This window comes from Centruroides sculpturatus, unplaced genomic scaffold, assembly GCF_000671375.1.
Source record: "Centruroides sculpturatus isolate CEXI.00-Female unplaced genomic scaffold, Cexi_2.0 scaffold214, whole genome shotgun sequence".
Lineage (NCBI taxonomy): Eukaryota > Metazoa > Arthropoda > Arachnida > Scorpiones > Buthidae > Centruroides > Centruroides sculpturatus.
The window spans coordinates 66255-88173 of record NW_019384569.1 but is presented as its reverse complement, the minus strand read 5'-3'; the positions used below and the strand labels follow the sequence as shown (position 1 = coordinate 88173).

The window sequence follows — 21919 nt, the reverse complement described above, 5'->3', positions numbered from 1 at the left end:
TAGTGATGTCAAGTCAAAGCGATGAAAAGTTCGATTAATTCTATTGTAGTGTGTTGAAGTTCAGGATTAGCTTTCTGAGCATTTGTTTTGAATTTTTGAATGTAGTACACGTGTCATTCATTAATCATTATTATTGTTGTATGTGAGAAACTTTCATACGGTTGTATCTACGAAACTACTGAGACTAATACCTATGTTTATCTAAAGTTATTTGCTTACAATGACCTATACTACAGTTTCCCAAAATATTGCCTTCTTCTCTTGACTCATCCTGTAAAATATAAGATATTGGAATGGAACTTCTATATCTGACCTTGTAATAACTACAACTAATTAATTAATATCTAATTATTACGTTAAACTTTTATTTAGTGTAATCAATTAGCGCGAAATCTTTGATTACAACACCATTTCCGATAATAAATATTTCCATAATTTAAAATAGGAAACTCTTTTCGTCCTATTTGATTACTTTTCTCCTTGATAAAATAGGATTAATAGAAGGCAATGCTATTGCGTTGTATTCTATCAATCCTTGGGCGATCTGCCAAGGAGGACTTTCTATGGAAAACTGGCTCCTATTTAGGTGTTAGACACATGAAGAAAACCAGGAAAACTCTACGTGATCAGCTGTTGTTAAGGTGCAAACCCGCGACTAACTATTGTACTAGTGTTCAGTAGTTTTATCCACTTAGTCACTTGAGCACGCTTGACAAAATAACGAAAGAAAAGTCAACTCTGATTATTTTCAATATAGAAAAGTTAAAATTGCAAAATGCAAATTATAAATAATTAATTAATTAATCGTCAACATAATTAAAATTGATATAAACTATTACACAACATTCAAACATGGAGGGAAATATTTTGAAACTGTAGCTCAAATGTGTAATACTTCCAGTTAATGTCATCGTTGTGAAAGTTGATATTGGTATAATTAATTATAGTTNCCGAAAGCATGATCGATAAAATTTATTTTCCTAACAAGAATATCGAGAAAAATGCTTACGTTTCGAGCTTTAAAGAATACAGTCACATGTACCAGACGTCGATTAACGATCCCGAAACGTTTTGGGGTGATATAGCTAAACAGTTTCACTGGAATTCCTTTTGGAAAAAAGATTTCTGCACTTATAATTTTAATGTGGAGAAGGGTGAAATCAGCATACGCTGGATGGATGGTGCTTCCACTAACATTTGTTATAACGCGCTGGATCGTAACGTGGAGAAAGGCTACGGTGACGAGATAGCTTTTTTCTGGTAAGATTTTTAAATGTTTAAATTCAAAATTTCTGGCTAACGTTGTAGATATAAATAGAACATATTATATATAAATATTTTAAAAAGTACAGGGCGTATTTTATTTTTTATAATTACAAAAATATGAAAGAAATTAGGCTACCGGCGGATGCCACGGCGCGCGTCCTGTCGCGCCCGACAATATATATATTATAATAATAATAAAACTGATAAATAATCTAGTTTTATGTACAAAAACTTAATACATATGTTATATATATTTTATACATAACATATGTATAATGTTATGTATAAGATTGGCTGATTATTAATTTCCTGCGCTTAATGGTCTATTAACGCTATACAGCGCGATGATGCGTGTGTCGCATTTTATTTTATATACCAAACAGATACTAAATCTATACTAATGTAACTAAATTAGAAATATAAATTATATTTAAAATTATATAAATTAATCGAAAAACATATTAAAAATCGTTTTTTTTTTTTTGCATACATCAATCAGTAATTGTCATGTATAGGCTATAAAAAGTTCTCATAAGCTTAATTTATCTATTCGGCATTCTTTGTTTATTAATTAATGAATTAAATTTTCTTTTAAATTGCCTTAATTTATGATTAATTAATTTTAAACTGGTAATTTAATATTAAACTTTTTTTCATTCATTTTTGCTTTATCGCATTGATTGGCGAAGCGCTTGTTCGCGCGACGACGACGACGACGCGCTACAAGAAATAAGTAATTCATATTTTTAAAAGGATAATCTCTTATTTAAAATGGATGACAAAAAGAATTAAATGAATAATCTATATTCTTATATATAAATACAGTACTTTCATTGGGTATAAGAATAGAAGATTTTTGAGATTTGTTTTTAACGTTGACTATCACGTCTAACGCAACTATAACTTAAAAGTATATCAGAAAAAAATGACTATTTATATTTTAAAAATAATATTAATAGATTAAAATCACGTATTTTGCCCAAAATTTTGCTTATTTTATTTTTAAAAGAATCAATTTGTATTGGATAATATCCTAAGAGGTGAAAAAGCCAAGTTCGCGATGCGTATCGATTAAAGGGCGCAATTTTGTCTTAAAATAATGAGAGAAAATTTGAGGTTTCATTATTAGAAATATAATCACATTAAACGTCCTTTTTAAAATGCTTATTGGAAGGATAGATTGTTAGACAGCCGCACTTTTCCTATTATCATAGAGTAAAATTTAAGAAGTATTTCGGTTTCATTTGAATAAGTTCATGGAAAATGCTTTTTAAGTTCAACCAAAAGTTTGTGGTAATTAATATGAAATATAACAATATAAGCGCTCACATATACACAGGGAATTAACTATATACAGGTAATATTTAACACACGAAATTTAAAATAATAATAATAGTAATGTACAATACATTAATACATATGAAATAATATAGCCTATATATAATTTATTTCGCATTCATATAAACAAACATTGCAGAAATTAAAATATTTAGCATTTTTCTATTTCTGCTAGCTCTAATTTCTCCGTATAAATAAAGAAAAAGAGTTTACATACACATAGAATATAATTGTTATAGACATTTATACAGAAAAAACGATAAAATCAGAAGTTTTGTATGTGTAAATTAACATTAAAAAATAAATAATAATAAACCCCGGATTTCATCATTTTTCATGGAACTTGCTATTTTAATCCTTCAAAATTTTTTTTTCTCCCATTACAATCGTCCTTCGAAAGTCACGTGAAAGCCAGTTAAATATTAAACGTTGTGTGCCAACTGTCACGTGATCCAGTCACGTAATTATTATTGCGGTTCGGTCGAACCCTCTTTTTTAAATTTCTACACATATATATTATAGAACGGAACGTATAATAAACATAAAGGAACGAATTTTATCGTGTTTCTAACGATTTTACGCCAGTTCGTTTACTCCGTTCGTACAGTACCTCTTCCCAACGGAAGCATTGAAAGGCGTATCCTTTTGTTCGGCGATCGTATCAGGTTGTGAGAAAACACTTACGTCATAGAACGGTATAAAAACAGACAAGCGGCGCTGCTAGCTTCATTCATCGTTTCCTACTTACTTGTGTTTGTATCTGTATCGTCGTCGTCGCCGCCGGGTGGAGTCGAATCGCGTCCGAATCCAACATGGAGGTTGCTACCGAAAGCATGATCGATAAAATTTATTTTCCTAACAAGAATATCGAGAAAAATGCTTACGTTTCGAGCTTTAAAGAATACAGTCACATGTACCAGACGTCGATTAACGATCCCGAAACGTTTTGGGGTGATATAGCTAAACAGTTTCACTGGAATTCCTTTTGGAAAAAAGATTTCTGCACTTATAATTTTAATGTGGAGAAGGGTGAAATCAGCATACGCTGGATGGATGGTGCTTCCACTAACATTTGTTATAACGCGCTGGATCGTAACGTGGAGAAAGGCTACGGTGACGAGATAGCTTTTTTCTGGTAAGATTTTTAAATGTTTAAATTCAAAATTTCTGGCTAACGTTGTAGATATAAATAGAACATATTATATATAAANACTTTTATATCGGTTAATGTTCATCAGAATAAATAAATAATTTCCCCAGATAAAAAAAAGAATCATATATTTTTACATATATATGTATATTAATTTTATATTATCATTTATCTTTATATTTTTTATATAATCTTTTTTTAAAGTTTCAATATATAAAGAATCGACTACGTAAGGATGGTCCAAAAGTCAATTAACCGTTGTGAAGACAAAATTGTTTATTATTAAATAGTTTATTACTTAAAAACTTTGCTACTGAAAATGTTTAAATATAATTCGATGATATTCAGTTTAGTATTCATATATTTACTATAAAAAAACCCATGTTTTTTTATTACAATATTAATTAAAATCTGAATAAAAGTTATCATCTTCATACATAAAATACAGTATTTTAGTTTATTTTTAATAAATTACAAAATTTTTCCATCGTCGTCATCATTTACAGTAGCTTATTCCTAAATAATTTTCATAAATACAACTTCAATACTTAATAAACAAGTTCTAAACAAGAAAAAAGTATGTTAAAAACTTATATAGATGATTCTTCTTATAAGCATTCAACTATATTAATATACATATAGTTTAAACTTTATTATACAAAAGTCAATTATGGCTTTCTAACTTATAAAGTTATAATGTGTTATAAATTTCGTACGAAACAAAATATTATATTATATAAAGCGAAATAGTTTCGATATCATTAGTTTTATACAGATTTGTTGCATAGAATTGACCTACATACTAAAATTATGAACCTGTATTTCCTGTATTTGAAGATAGAGGAAAAGCGAAACTACTCTTTTGATGCGTTATTTACTTATTAATATTGTTAATTAATAATTTAAAAAAAGGTTATATAAGACTCTTATAACTATAAGGAAAGCAAAATAATTTTATGAGTAGTAAAATATACTGCATAATAATTTTATTGAAGAAATACTTGCATCATTATATAACTATTCTTTCTTTTAATAAAAGAACAAGCTATAATTAAATCTTAAGTTATATAATATTTAAAACAGTAATAATATATTGTGCATTTTATTATACTTAAAATAAAGTATTACATACATAATTTTATTATTTATGTCATTACGTGTCTATGTATATATACAAAAATTCGATTATTTTATTCACTTTATGCTTTATTTTTCTAATATAAAAGTAATTTAGAATTTTTATAACATTTATTTATTAAATTTATTACAGCATTTCAAAGAATTCGATCCCCTAATTCACGAATTATTTATATTTTAATGGAGCATAGGTTTTTCGGCTTACCATCCCAATATTTTAAATATTAAATAAGAATTTGAAATAGTGGGATGTACCGGATGAGCCAGGGGGAGAGGGAAATATCTGGGAAACGATAGTATAGGTCAGGATTCCCAACGAAGTCGATATGGAATCTTTGGGGGAGTCAATGGAACTGAAGAGGTTACACTTTACAGCTCGTGTCCGAACATCACGTGCCGTTTCTCTGAGTTAGCGATGATAATCACCGCGTAACTCATAGACAATTCGAGTCTCATCACAGTATTCCCCGAAAATAGATGTTGAACATGTGAACATGCTGATAGTGATAGTGATGTCAAGTCAAAGCGATGAAAAGTTCGATTGATTCTATTGTAGTGTGTTGAAGTTCAGGATTAGATTTCTGAGCATTTGTTTTGAATTTTTGAATGTAGTACACGTGTCATTCATTAATCATTATTATTGTTGTATGTGAGAAACTTTCATACGGTTGTATCTACAAAACTACTGAGATTAATACCTATGTTTATCTAAAGTTATTTCCTTACAATGACCTATACTACAGTTTCCCAAAATATTGCCCTCTTCTCTTGACTCATCCTGTAAAATATAAGATAATAAATGTAAATATTGATATATCACAACTTATAACTTTGAATAATCGAGGGATTGTAACAGTTATCGCATAAAGCATTTATATCAGCAAACACAAGGCACATACAGTTGAAATAAAAAGCAGCTACTCCTCATATTCTCTACAATACACTTCATAATAGCTGTAGTAAATGGCTTTATTAAATGTCATGTACATTAATGATTTTTATAACTATAAACAGTAATCAATATGTGTCATGATACTTTTAAAGAGATCATGTGACCTCTTCACCATCATGCATTGTCATCATTTATGTATTTTATTTAGACTTATGACAAAACAGACTTACAACCAGGTTGTTGTAAGAAGAGTTGTATCCGTATTTAAAAATAATCATAATTATTGTTATTTGAATTTTATTTCAATTTAAATAATAAATAAAATACTTAAATTCAAATTTATTTTTTAATGCATTAGTAATTCCACTTTTAATTGTTATACTACAAAAATACTATATTGATTTTAATTCTTCCAAAGATTTATTTCAAGTTAAAAAATTTTCAAATATTGAAAATCTTGACTTCTAGATTGTAAGGCTGTCTTCATGAATTATGTTTACATTGTTGTAATTTGATAGATATTTTTAAGTTCCTATAACTATTTCTAGAATAAATTATAAATAATCTATGAATATTTCTGATAAATATGAGTTGTTATAAAAAAATATTCTTGCTTTGTTTTAAATTTTAACACATTTTTTAAAATACTTATAATGATAAATTTACTGTTCAGTTTTAAATTAAAAGTTTCTATTATTTTTTCTGAAGTTCTATATTTTTACAGTATTTATTCATTTTTCAAATATTTATTACTAATGTCAATCTTTGCTGATCTAAAGGGCTGCCTTCTGAATGAATGAATACACTTTTTAGCCTTAATACTCTATATCATACAATTTCATTTCTATAATATTGGTTTTACAGATTAATGTTTTATCAAATATCTGAATTTCACAATATGGCTAAAAAAGTGGGAGAGAAGAAAGAAAGTGTAATGCAATTTATTTAAAGCTAAAATAATACTAATTAACATATATTATTAAATAATAATGATGTTATATTTTGAAAAATTAACTTTGACTCTAAGTACACTAAAACAATTTTTAAACAGATTTTTTTTTAAGTATAATTACAATGAATTTCATTGAAGCATACTGAAAAGAAAATATGAATTGTTTTATAATATAATTTAACAATTAATAAAATATGTATAAAAAATATAATTAAACAAAAAAGAGATAGTTATAGGAGCTTAAATATTTGTTTATTCTGTAGTTTGTTTGTTTATATCTTTCATAGAATCAGGAAATCATTATTTACATGTTTATTAATTATCCTTATCAAAACAATATCTCAAGGAAATAAGGTTTTGATTATGTTTCTTGACATCTAATGTTTAATAATCTAAATCTCTGAAAAAATAGCTGTGTGAGATTTTATTGAACATAAGCATTTAAATCAAAACAATATGTCCAATAATTTAAAATTTTAAAGCATAATATAAACAATTATTGCTAAANTTAAATTAAAAGTGTCTATTATTTTTTCTGAAGTTCTATATTTTTACAGTATTTATTCATTTTTCAAATATTTATTACTAATGTCAATCTTTGCTGATCTAAAGGGCTGCCTTCTGAATGAATGAATACACTTTTTAGCCTTAATACTCTATATCATACAATTTCATTTCTATAATATTGGTTTTACAGATTAATGTTTTATCAAATATCTGAATTTCACAATATGGCTAAAAAAGTGGGAGAGAAGAAAGAAAGTGTAATGCAATTTATTTAAAGCTAAAATAATACTAATTAACATATATTATTAAATAATAATGATGTTATATTTTGAAAAATTAACTTTGACTCTAAGTACACTAAAACAATTTTTAAACAGATTTTTTTTTAAGTATAATTACAATGAATTTCATTGAAGCATACTGAAAAGAAAATATGAATTGTTTTATAATATAATTTAACAATTAATAAAATATGTATAAAAAATATAATTAAACAAAAAAGAGATAGTTATAGGAGCTTAAATATTTGTTTATTCTGTAGTTTGTTTGTTTATATCTTTCATAGAATCAGGAAATCATTATTTACATGTTTATTAATTATCCTTATCAAAACAATATCTCAAGGAAATAAGGTTTTGATTATGTTTCTTGACATCTAATGTTTAATAATCTAAATCTCTGAAAAAATAGCTGTGTGAGATTTTATTGAACATAAGCATTTAAATCAAAACAATATGTCCAATAATTTAAAATTTTAAAGCATAATATAAACAATTATTGCTAAAATTAAATTTTAAAAATATTTTTTGTTTATTTAATTATTTTTTTAAAATTTCTATAATGAAATTTGTTTTTATAGGGAAGGAAATGATCCTGGTGACACCAGAAAAATTACATATAAAGAATTACTACAAGAAGTGTCTAAATTTGCAAATGTTCTAAAATTGCAAGGTAAAAAAAAAAAATTAAAATGCAGAACATGAAATGGTACAAATATAATTCATTTTTATAAAATAGTTATCTTTAATAATTTGTCTTTTTGACATTTACAATTTTTATAGGAATTAAAAAAGGTGACAGAGTTGCTATATATATGCCAATGATTATTGAATTGGTAGTAGCAATGTTGGCATGTGCCAGATTAGGAGCAATTCACTGTATAGTAGTAAGTTAAATTTTATTATTAAAAATTATAAATGATATATAACATAATCAGATATAATCTGCAAAAACTCATATATATATATATATATATATTTTTTTTTAACTTTACAGAATAATGTAATAATATAAAACTAATAATTATTAATGATTGATAGCTTCAAAATTAATTAATTTATTATTCATTATCTATTTGTAAATACTTTGGTAGGAAGAATATCATTCAACTTCCTTATTATCTGTACTGATATTATTTTTTTACCTATACAGTGGCTATATATTAGTGATTCAAAAGTTTCCAAACAAGATATCTGAACAGATGTTCTTTCAATGCATGTGCACTTTATTAGATGAATTATCATACATTTGGCATGAGTGAGAGGAATGCATTTATATGTCATCCAATTAAGTGGCACCTGCATAATTATATTCTGCAATTTAAAAGTGAGTGCATAATTAAAGTGAAATGTTTATCCTTGCATAGAGACTTTGTGTCACCTTATTTCTATCTTAATGGTAAAGAAGTGCACACTGGAAGCTGTAATTAGATAAGAAATGTTCAATTAAGCCAATGTTATAAGCCAAACATAAGTTTTCAGTAAACTAAAATTAAAAAACAAACATTTTCACTTGATGTAATGAAAATGTTTGCAACATCAGCTGAAATAAGCATTTATTGCCGCTCAATCCCATTTTTTTATCTGTTAAGATTCTTTATATTTTTAAAAAATTTTACAGCACAATAGAATTTAAACAACAGATTAAGAAAGAAAGTAGACTGTTAATATGTAAGATATAATTATTACAATGATTCTGATTTAGTTGCACAAATATTGGATAACAAGGTTGTTGAATGCTGCAAAACTAATAAATTCTTATAAACCTTATTAGTTAATAATTAAAGTAAAATAAATCAATATTCAAAAACAGTTAAGTTCTAATATTAAAATAATTGCAGCTGAAATGTTTTGAAATTTGCAGTTTGGAGGATTCTCATCTGATTCCCTGACTGAAAGAATATTAGATGCAAAATGCACACTTCTCGTTACAGCAGGTATATTTTCAGCCTGCTGTTTTTTTGTTAATTTTCTACATTAATATTTAGGTACTTTCATTATGCATTAAACAATAAATTTTAAATGTAACAGATGGGGTGTGGAGAGGAACAAAATTGGTAAATCTTAAAAATATAGTGGATGATGCCATTGAAAAATGTAAAGATAAGTAAGTAGGAATTTCAAGAATTAAAATTAACAACTTTTATATTGCATGTAATGGTTGAAAGTATATAATTTTTAAAACAGAGGACATAGTTTAATTGCTAATATTGTTGTACGCCATCTAAGTCCACCATCAGAGATAAATGGATGCAATACAAAAGTGTGTCAGCCAGCTAAAAGGCCCACATATGATTTAGAAGTAGGTATAGCATTTGTTAATAAAAAATATATAAATTACTGAATTTTTAATGTATGAGTATATTTTAGATCACATGGAATTCAGAAATAGATAAATGGTGGCATGATGAAATGTCTAATGTAGATGAAGAGTGCAAGCCAGAATGGATGGAAGCAGAGGACCCTTTATTCATTCTTTACACAAGGTAATTATCTAATAATGTTTTGAATTTAAAATTGTCTAAATGAAAGTAACAGTTCAAACTCTTTATTTAGTGGATCTACAGGCAAGCCAAAAGGAGTACTACATACTACTGCCGGATATATGATATATGCAGCAACAACCTTAAAGTATGTCTTTGATTATCACAGACCAGAAGTTTATTTCTGTACAGCAGATATTGGCTGGATTACTGGCCATTCATATGTTGTGTACGGACCATTACTAAATGGTGCAACTAGTGTTCTTGTAAGTTTACTTATTGTCATACTTTATTCTATGTAAATTTCTCAACATATACATGTTAAAATATTTTCAGTTTGAAGGAATACCAACTCATCCAGATCCTGGAAGATACTGGGATATTGTTGATAAATATGGAGTTTCTAAATTCTATACAGCTCCAACTGCTATTAGAGCATTAATGAAATTTGGAGAAAATTATGTAAAAAGGTAATTTTAAAATTATGAAAGACTCATACAATAAACAATATCTAAAATAACTCTATGTATTTTATATATATATGCATATATACACTCATTGACAAAATAAAATTAACCACCTAAATATATGTATGCCAAGCTTTGCAGTAATTGAACAATTCTGTCTCTGATACTTATGTTTATACTTGTGGTCCATTGCATACCAAGTAATGCCACTAGAATGCCTTAAAATTGCTATCCCAATATATGCAGAAATTTACTGTGTTAAGAATTTTTAGAGTACCTATTATTTGGAGATCTTTGAATGTTAGTTATTCCTGTACAATACAGTCAAAGACATCACATACAACTGACAAATGATGTGGCCTTTGTCAAACTCAGTCAGTTGTATGTAATCTTTCCATTATCATCATTGGGTTGAGGAGAATGTGGAATAGTCACCATACTCACCAGTCATAACTATATTGGATGTTTTCCTAAAAGATAGGGTCTATTCAACTTTTACAACTATTGTTGCAAAATTGCAGCAGAATATGCAGAAGTTACTGCAGACATCATTCAAAATATTTGATTCAATCACCTCCTCTTCTCAGTTGTGTGTTGGTGTTGAAGGACAGCATTTTTAGAACATCATTAATTTAACATTAAACGTTGCATCGAAATTTTAAGAAACTTCTCTGCATAGCATTCATTCTTTGGATTGCAGAAGCTACTTACTCTGCATGCTCATAAATGTAAAGTTGACTTATTGTTTCATAACATGTTCTCAGAGAAATTTAAGCAATAAAATTGATTTGAGGCATGCATTAAACTAATTTCATTATTTTCTACAACTTTACAATTGGAAAATTTGATGTATCTGCCATAGTAAATAAGATATTTGATTGCTCTTTTAAATGAATTTCAGGTACATCAACAATAGATTTGTCATACATGATTTACTAATAACAAGTATCACTTTTATAAACATAACTTTCACATTTTCAAAGTTATAGTGAAGAAAGTATAAGAAAGTTTCCACCTTTCTGAATCATCCTATATATNTTATGGAATAAAATAATTATTTTTAATTCAGACATTTCCATTTTTTGGAGTTATACCAGCTATTGTTGATGAAAATGGTAAAGAGATAACTGGACCAGGTGAAGGATATTTGGTATGTTTTTTAAATCTTTTTTAAACTAATACTCAGGAGTTATTGATTGTAAACTTTATATATTCTTTACTAATGAAAAAGCTTCTTTGAAGAAAAATATTTCTCAAATAAACTTTTTGGAACTTGTTTAAAAAACTAGTTACCTCTTATTTTTATCCTTGCATCTGTTAAATATATATTTTAGGGGAGAATAGAAAATGTAATGAATTTTTCCTATAGAAAAATTTTAGTTTTGGAGTTTTCTCTTCTAAAAGTAAACATATAACTATCTCTATTTTACTTTTTATATATTTATACAAGTGAAATTTTGATCTGAATAACTTATTTTGTTCTTAAAAACTATTTCAGAATTTAGTTTAACTAAATCCTTTACTCAGTCTGTCTTTTTATGACTGATTTCATTAATGAGAACTTGTTTTTCCACTTCCTTTTAGTCTATAATATTGGGTGATTTATAGCTTTATCCATTTTTGTGAGTATGCTAACAAAATCATTTATTTGTAGGTCATGTGAAACATGCTGATTCAAAAAGAGTGAATTGCTGCGGGTTTGTGCATGTTTGAGTAAATTAACATACACAGAAGTACAGACAAACTTTACCTAAAAATTCAGGAAGCTTGCTCCTACCATAAGACTGTTAATTATCAAATTCAGACAAATGGATAGAGTTAACTATGTACAATGTTCTGGGAGATCCACCATTCCTTATGAGGAATCAGTTCAATGTGTAGAGATTGCAATAACTTAGTCCTCTCACGGATCAACCAGGAGTGTTAGCTGGGAGTTCAATGTGCCACAACTGACTATGGAAGATCATTACAAACTCATGAAATGTGGATACTGTGTCCAGATGTTGCATAAGCTGGAGAAGGACAACTATGCCATCTGCTAAGCAATGCATCATATTCTCTTGGTATAGATAGTTTTGATGGAACATATGTTTAGTACTCTTCTCAAACTGCACTTATGAAAAATAACTACATTTTACAAACCTTTAACATGCAGTCTATTTTATTAAAGTAATCTAATGTTTTCGGTCAATTAATTGACTGAAAACGTTAGATTACTTTAATAAAATAGACTGCATGTTAAAGGTTTGTAAAGTATAGTCATGTGTTTAACAATATGTTAATCCACCCAAATGTGAAGAAATCACAGCATGTTCTCTCTCTTCATGGGTCAGCATGTTCTACATGACCTGCAAACAAATGTTTTTGTTAGGATTTTCATAAAAATAAATCAAGACTTTATAACCATCTTTTAGTTAATTTATTCATAAACATATAGTATTAAAAATATTAAACTTCATAATTTTATCCTTCTATTTTGCAAAATCCTGTAACTTCCATAAAAGATAATGTATGCAATCACAATTGTAAATGAGAAGCCAAAGCTTTTCAAATAAGATGTTTTAAAATAATTTGGATAATTATTATTAACAACAAAACAAAAAGTACCAGAACAAAACAAAAAGTATGTTTGTTCTTGCTATTTTTAATTCATATATACAAGTATATATATAATAATTTTATATTATTTTCTAAAAATATTCTCGTAATTTTCTTAGATATAAGAGAGACACATTAAGAGTTTTAGGAACTGTAGGAGAACCTATCAATCCAGAAGCATGGGTTTGGTATCACAAAGTAATAGGAAATGGACAATGCTCTATAGTTGACACATTTTGGCAAACAGAAACAGTAAGAAATTAATTATTGCTATATTAATATTTTTAATACTTAATTTATAAATTTACAAATATACCTATTAATTAAAAATAGGGTGGTCATGTGTTAACTCCATTACCTGGATGTACACCCACTAAACCAGGATCAGCAGTGAGTCTTTTGATTTAGAAATTACTTACCAGTATAATTAATCTTAATTTTATGGAATAAAATAATTATTTTTAATTCAGACATTTCCATTTTTTGGAGTTATACCAGCTATTGTTGATGAAAATGGTAAAGAGATAACTGGACCAGGTGAAGGATATTTGGTATGTTTTTTAAATCTTTTTTAAACTAATACTCAGGAGTTATTGATTGTAAACTTTATATATTCTTTACTAATGAAAAAGCTTCTTTGAAGAAAAATATTTCTCAAATAAACTTTTTGGAACTTGTTTAAAAAACTAGTTACCTCTTATTTTTATCCTTGCATCTATATAATTATAAAATATAATATTTTTAGGTGGTATTTATTAATAATAGAGAAGTTTCATTTTTCCCAATAGTTCTATTTTAAGTAACAACAAACTTAAATGTTGATAATACTGTACAGTACATCATCATCATCATCACTTTAAAAAAATCATGCAATGTACTGTACAGTACATTATTTATGAATACAAAATATTCCATTCTTAGCATTTTGACATTATTTATTCTATTACTTCACTTATTTTTCAATTAGTGAACTACCTCTTAAAACAATAAATGAAATTTAACAGATTTCTTTAATGTTTGTTGTACTGTATATGATTCTGATATTTAGTTCAGAATTCAAACTTTTTTAAAAATTATTACTGCATTTTGAAGTACTTTTGTGTTTCCTAATGCAATGAGTGAATGATTCATCACAATATGAATTTGAAAAGTCATACTAAAAAATTTTTCACAAAGTAAATTTTACATATACCTTTTGAATTTATGTGAAAAATAACTGGACTTTATAATTAATCATTTCTTCTAATATAAATGATTATTGGGATGTTTTAGTTTTGGAAGTTTTTTCACATATTTAATGTGTGAAACTTTTATGAATTTTTAATTTATTTATTTTGAAATAATATTTATTTAAAGAAATTTTTATGATCACATAACACTACTATTAAATAACATTAAAAAAATTCATGTGTAAGAAATGTAAAATCCTTTTAATGAAATGATATTAATACTGTAGTAGGATTAAAAATTGATTTTTTTCAATATATATATATAATAAATTTCAATGCATATTTAAAAGCTTCAGATTAGTAATATATATATATTACTAACCTGAAGCTTTTAAATATGCATTGAAATTTATTGTTTGCAAAAATATTTAACCATTGGCAATTTTCATAAGTCACTTTATAAATACATTTTTTTAAGGTTTTCAAAAGACCTTGGCCTGGTATGATGAGGACTGTGTTTGGAGATCACAAGAGGTTTGAAACAACATATTTTCAGAAATTTCCTGGTTATTATTGTACAGGAGATGGTAAGATTTTAATATAATATTAAAATTGAATTTATTAGGCTAGATTTTTATTTTTTTACCTAAATATAAAACTGAAAATATTATAAACAAACTAAACTTCATATATTTTAAAATTATAAAACATAAATGCCATTTAGATTTTAAATTTTACAAAATAAGAAATAGAACTTGAAAAAGCAGTTACTAGTTTTAAATACTATTGCATTTGAAAATAGGGTGGACATTAAAACATTTGTCCAGGGACAAAAGATCTTTTCAGCATTGCACAAGTGTATGCATGTAGTGTATGCTTCATCCAGTGCTAAAATAACCGAAGGGAATCAATTTAAGGCAATTTAGCATAATATATAAATAATCTCTGACTGTAGAGAATAATGTCAACATTGCAAAAATTGATCCAAAAATATGAGCTTTATTTGATTAGAGAAACACATTTAAAACATGTTCAAAATTCAAAAATCTTTGTATTGCCTTCAGCAACAATACAAAGATGCAGATGGTCAAACATAACATTATGGATGGCACTTAACATTCCTGGTGTCACAAGTCTGTCATATAGATCTATCCAGTTTGCCATCATCACACAGCACTGCTGGGATCATATACCAATGCTTTTAGGTGACTCTATTGGAAAAATCCAGAAGGGTCACATGTAGGAAACATGGTGGCCATGAAATAGTGCCATGTTGTCCTATCCAGCAGTTGCCAAATTTCTCTGTGAGCCAATGATGTATATCTGTCTGGGAATGAGCTGGTGCATCGTTACACAGATACCAAACCTTCTGTAGTTGCACCAATGGCAGGTGATAAAGCCATTCATCAACAGTCTTGTTCAGATATTGGTCAATGTTTAGGGTGCAGTCTATTTGTAGAGAATGGTCTGCCTAGTGACATTTTTTTATATGAATTAAATATCTATTCAGGGCAATAGATTAAGGTATTAATTATTTTATTACTAGAACAAGCATGCACCACATGCACACTCTTAAGAAATGCTGGAAGATCTCTTTTTCCCCTGGACAGATGTTTATATAGAAACCATGTATAAAAATATAGTATTGGTATGGTTTAAGTAACATAGCCACAAAATATAAAGATGGCATGATTTTCTAAACAGAGGAAAAATCAACTTTAGAGCATAAATGAATGCATTCCTAAACTATATCTTTAGTTTTGCAATCAGAATGATAAAATTAATGGAATCAGCAATATTCTTCACTAAAAAGAAGTTATCAATAGCAAATACATTATCACAAGATAAAGATCTAAGTAAATTAATTCCTGTCAAAATTATCCTGATGAAAGATAAGTAAAAATACTTTGCTCTAAACTTTTATCTGGAAAGATATACTTAATAAGTTAATGATAATTCTAGCACTAAATTACTTAAAAAACACTCTCACTAATAAAAATAAATATATTGTGTAAATGTATAGACATTAATTTTTAGAGACTTAATGCAACAAATTTATTAATTATTTGTACAACTGGATATGAATTTCTCAAATTCTAATAAATGTAGGTATGAATTTCTTGAAGAAACTCATCATAACTATAGTAAATACTTATAAAATTTTTTAATTTATTACTATTATCATGTGAATTCACCTAAAGCAGTTCAGAGTACAAATTTTCTGTTTAAAATCATTTTGCAAAGCAAAAAGATTGTGAACCACTGACCTATTGTAACAACAGATCACATTCACAAATAGACAATATAGTTCATTGAAACAAAGAAAACATTCACAAACAGATATAAGAATGTTTTCTTTGTTTCAATGAACTATATTAAAAACCTGCAATATACACATATACAACCAGTGCTATAAACTGCTTTTCACATGTACTGTGCAAGATTTTATTTTTGACTCCCCTTTTTTTGAGAAAATATTTTAAAAAAACAAATAAAATAACTGACATTTAAGTTGTAGCTTTAACCAAAATTGTTATGGAATGGAATCTGCTTCTATGGCAGCAGACTTTAAAATTTGAAAATAAAAATAGAATACTGATCATTTTTAGATATCTCCATTTTTATGATCATCTTTGTCCTGGGCCTGTACCTAAGACACCTGCCTGTACAGTTAAAGTACTGTATACAACACTGGAATCACTCCAAATTTCATGCTTTATTAGTTCTGCTTTTGAATTTTTCATAAATCCACTTTGAAAAATTTCATAATACTGGGTTTATTGAATTCCAATATAGCAGTAGGTATGAAAGAACATGCATTCTAACAAGAATTTGGATACAGGACGTTCAGATACTGGGACACAATTGTATTTATTTTTTTAATGATGCAATATACAGTTGAACCTGTATCTCAAATCTCACAGGAACAAGAAAAAAATTTGCAATAGACAGGTTTCAAGATATAGAAGTTTCCACATAGTAAACAGTAATAGCTATAACTGGAGGTACAGTATTTTATTAAAATAATAGCAAGTACAGTATATACCTATATTAGGTATAAATAAAACATTTTTGAATACCTTAACAGAAACAGCTTGTCAATAGTTTCTGATGCCCATCTTTCTTCAACTAATAAGGCGCACACTCCAAACCCATAGCCAATTGGAGGAAAGCAGCATTAATTGCAACTATATACAACAAAACTACATAAACTGGAATTGCACAGTACTGAATATTTTTTTCAGATTTGACAAGTTTCCATTTTGGACAGCTTTTCTGTACTGTATTGCAAGAGATGATTTCTCAATTGCAATTTATGCTATCATAATGAAGTTGTTGGGCTTTGAAATTTTAATTGAAATATAGAGGTGTGGTAGAGAACTATCTGAGATAAACATGGAAAATATATTGAATTTAGGCTGAAAATGCAGGGAAAAAATAAATTTCAAGATAAACATGTTCGAGATAGACAGGATCAACTGTATTTATTAGTACAATTTAATTGTAGATAAATATCTACAATCAAATATAAAATTCAAAGAAACTGGTTAAGCATTTAATTTCTTATTCTTTCTTGAAAAAAATATTATAGTTTTAAAAGTAACTTATCATATACCTTTTATAATGAAGAACATAGATCTAGCAACTGATTGAATGGAAAAAATCATTTTCATATCTTTCAAAAGAATTTCTTAAATCCTTTATATAAAAAGTGTTATTCTTCAGTAAGATTATTTCATGATAATTAGGTTATTAATTAATATAAATAATTTCAAGCTTAACAATGCAAAACAAACAAAAATTATTTCTCCTATTAATCTAAACTAAGATCTATAGCATCTTATTATGTACAAGCCATAAATTAAAGATTACCTTAAAAAATATTTTTATTGGAATTTCTGATTAGTTCATATATTGTCAATTGTTAAAAATTGATTAAGTTATCTCAAAATATGTATGTGGATGTTTTCTTTGTTTCAATGAACTATCAAAGTGCAACACTGTACTGATGAAGAGATCAAATTATTGAGGTGATTTCTAATCTAAACTTCTAAATTTTGTTAATGATGACAAAATGTCATAATGAAAAATTGGCATAATAATTTTAAAATTAATTTAATTAAAACTGCTAATAAATATTTGAGAAAATAAACATTTTTCAACAATATTCAATATATTACAAATCAAATAACTATATTATGTAATGGAGTTCTTTTTTCTTTGTTTGAATTGCCTAAACAAAACATCTAGAAACAAACAATATCAGCTATAGTAGTATGAAGTTTCTACACACAAAATCCAGTAACAGCTGTAACAACACAAGACAAATGAGATTATAAAAATCATTTGATATTCCTCTGTGAGTCAATTAGCATCTAAAACATCTTACTATTAGTAACAGATTAATGATCTTCAACTAACCTCTGTCCAGCCCATTCTGTTACCATTACTCATCCATTCAGGAGGTAGCTATACTTTCACTTTGACACTCATTGCCTCTTCAACTTTGCCTTTTACAACAACTTATACAAATACAATTGCCAGTTATACCATCTGAACTAAATTGTACAATTAAATATATATATAAGAGGGTGTAATGAAACTTTATGCCAATATTTTAGGGTTAGATTCTAGGATAAAAAATATCCTCTTAAAATCCTCTGTAAATGTTTTCCAAAATCTGTTTTGTTTTCAAGATCTGATCTGTCAAAAATTGTACTTTTCAAACTTACCACCAAAGTACTAACAGCAGAGTTGTCAATTTAGTAATTTCTGTGCTTCTGTCAACAGACTGAAGTTAAGCATATATTGCCCAAGTAATCCCTATTGTAATAAATGTAAATGAAGCCTTAGAGTGGATAACAATCTAAGATTTTGCAATATCTATCTGCTTTACACTGAAAATAGTTTGAAAGTAAGAGTTTTTTAATGTAAATTTACTTTAAATAATGTTTTGTTTTTTAAAAAATTAAACAAAATAATTTATGGGAACTCTTCAAAATATCCTCCACATCCACAGAGGCCATTTTGAACAGTTCAATTTTAAACATGTAAAATAAAGCTTTCATTAGTGCATATGGGTTATGCAGAAGTGGAAAACAGTGATAGCCTTTTAACAGAAGATTTAACATTGGTTTCTGTAATGATTTTTATGGTGGGCAAGATCTCAAAAATGAAGCAAATTTGAAAGACAAAGATTTTAAGCTTATTTTTGACCCTAGAATCCCTGAAATATTGGCAATTTGGAGTTTTGGAGTGCCACTTAGGCAGACTTGTCTTTGATTTGGTTTTGTCATTATGGCTATAGATTGAAAGGTTTTTTGTTAACTGTATTCTGTATGTTTGGAATTGCACTTGTTTTACACTATGACTTCAGAGTGAAAACAAAATAAAATAGTTCCAAAAACAATGTATAATTCTGTTGACATTTTCTTTAAAATATACTTTGTAATTATTGCATTTATTTGGAATTTTAAAATTATTTTTAGAGATATAAATACTTAATCAAAGTTAATCTATACAAAATCATTGCAGGTGCTAGAAGAGATGTCGATGGATTCTTTTGGATAACAGGAAGAATAGATGATATGCTTAATGTCTCAGGACATTTGTTATCCACAGCAGAAGTTGAATCAGCTTTAATAGAACACAAAGCAGTAGCAGAATCTGCAGTTGTGTCACATCCTCATCCTGTTAAAGGAGAATGTTTATATTGTTTTGTTGTTTTAAAAGAGGTAATTAGCTCATATTGTTGCTTTTAATGTCTCATTAATAACAATACAATGGAGTTCTTGGATTCCTATGAAGTCTATTTGAAATACAATCTAAAGAATGACACCATCAAGGGCTATGATTCTCTTTATCATCAAAAAGACAGTGTTTAATCTCATTTATTTTTGTTTGTGCCTTAATATATTGCAATTCGGATAGATATCTTTTGATGGACAGAAAAAAACTACAATGATCAATTGTTTGCATAAAATTAAAAATTAAGACAGCACAAAGCATAGACTAATCTATGACTGAAGTTTGAAACAATTTTTAAAAAATTAGCTCCATCATTCTACTACAGTAACATGTGTTCAAACTGAATTTAAACTGTGACTCTAGAGTGACTCATGTAAAAACACGAGCTATAATCACTTTTTAATGATTTGAATTAAATTTTATGCTTCTTTATTCTACTATAACTTAGAATATATACAATGATAACAAAGATTTAGAAATGTTTAATTTTTGCAAATTTTCAATGAATAATGAACTACAGTAGAATCTGCTTATAATTGCTTTGGACTTAACTTGTACAGGTGAAAACTTATATTGAGTACAGTAAGACTATATAATTAGTAAAAATTCTGGTTTATTAACTTAAAAGACATAGTGAAACAATTTAATAAATCTTCAAATCATACTTTTTTAAAAAAATTTGTTTTTAATTACAAAAATTATTATAATGTATCTAGTACATAATTGAACTAAATAATATCAATTTAAACTATTGTACTTCAAGCAAATAACAATCAGTATTTTAAATGTTAAGAGTGACAACTAGAACTGATAACAATTAAACTTTATTGGCCACATGTTGACACCAATTGCCTATTGTAATCAGTTTTGATTATAGTTGCTATTATCTTCAGTTAAACAGCATGAGAGCATGTGAAGACAACTTAAAATACTTGTAAAACTTGAGACATTTTAAGTTATCAGAGTTGGCACATCCCAAAACATATAATATTAGATGACTGATAAAATAAACAGATTCTACTGTGTATATTAATTTTTCTTTTGAAGTCAAATTTCATAAAATCAAATTAAAATCAAAATTTCGTTTCTTTTAGGGACAAAAATTTACAAATGAATTAATTAAAGATTTAATTTTAAAAGGTAAGATTTTTAATTTTCGATTACTAATACAGAATAAAATATATTCATCTAATAGAAAATAATTTTAAATATTCCAAATGTAATAATATTAAATTTATATTTTAGTACGTACAAAAATTGGAGCTTTTGCAGCACCTGAATACATACATCATGCTAGAGGGTTACCCAAGACACGTTCCGGAAAAATCATGAGACGCATACTTAGGAAGATAGCAAGAAATGATCGTGATCTTGGTGATACAAGCACTTTAGCAAACGAAAATATTGTCAACGAATTATTTGACACACGACCAGCTAATGCATAATCTTTCACCAATTCTGTAGTTGATAAAATTGCCACTTTCTATTACTGCTTTTTATCTGCTGTGATATGTACAGAATAGTAACTTCTAGATCTAAAAAGTTGCATTTATTCACTTGCCTTTAATCATATTTAGCAACATATGTATCTGTTGCTATATGCATTTTTTTTTATATGCATATAATATTACTTACCTATCTTTAAGATTTTATAAATTTTCACTAGGAATTATAAATTTATACTTAAAATGAATTATTAAATGATTATTTATTACCACAGATAAATTCTTATTTTACCATTTTATTATATAAANGTAGAATTTTTTATAATATTTTAATTATAGATTTAAAATGTAAAAATATATATAAAAATTATAACCTTTATTTTACAATTACAGTAAAACCTATCCAAAATGGAACCTGAAGGGAAATAAAAGGGGATTAGAACGATATTCTATGTTAGAAAAAACCTGTTTAATACTGGAACCTGTTAA

The 21919-nt window shown here is 27.0% G+C and overlaps 1 protein-coding gene across 2 annotated transcripts; it reads left to right on the top strand.

The window, feature by feature from the left end:
* Positions 1-957: 957 nt before the first annotated feature.
* Positions 958-21697, top strand: LOC111624117 (acetyl-coenzyme A synthetase, cytoplasmic-like). 2 transcript variants are annotated; one of them, XM_023366900.1, is made up of 16 exons: positions 958-1260; positions 8102-8193; positions 8304-8407; positions 9385-9457; positions 9552-9627; positions 9708-9822; positions 9891-10006; positions 10077-10269; positions 10340-10473; positions 13188-13320; positions 13402-13458; positions 13539-13619; positions 14716-14824; positions 19773-19972; positions 21080-21125; positions 21231-21430. In XM_023366900.1, exons 1-16 carry the CDS (start codon positions 959-961, stop codon positions 21428-21430), a joined length of 2031 nt encoding a protein of 676 aa, XP_023222668.1. In that variant the 5' UTR covers position 958. The 2 variants fall into 2 exon arrangements, with proteins under 2 accessions (XP_023222668.1, XP_023222667.1); XM_023366899.1 differs by lacking the exon at positions 958-1260 and adding an exon at positions 3173-3739 and having other exon boundaries at positions 21231-21697.
* The last annotated feature ends 222 nt before the right edge of the window (positions 21698-21919 follow it).

Coding starts and splice junctions, on each gene's coding strand:
- LOC111624117 (XM_023366899.1), top strand. CDS start 3,417: ATGGAGGTTGCTACCGAAAGCATGATCGATAAAATTTATTTTCCTAAC. Junction 9,823..9,890: donor GGCCCACATATGATTTAGAA/GTAGGTATAGCA, acceptor AGTATATTTTAG/ATCACATGGAATTCAGAAAT. Junction 19,973..21,079: donor GTTTTGTTGTTTTAAAAGAG/GTAATTAGCTCA, acceptor CGTTTCTTTTAG/GGACAAAAATTTACAAATGA.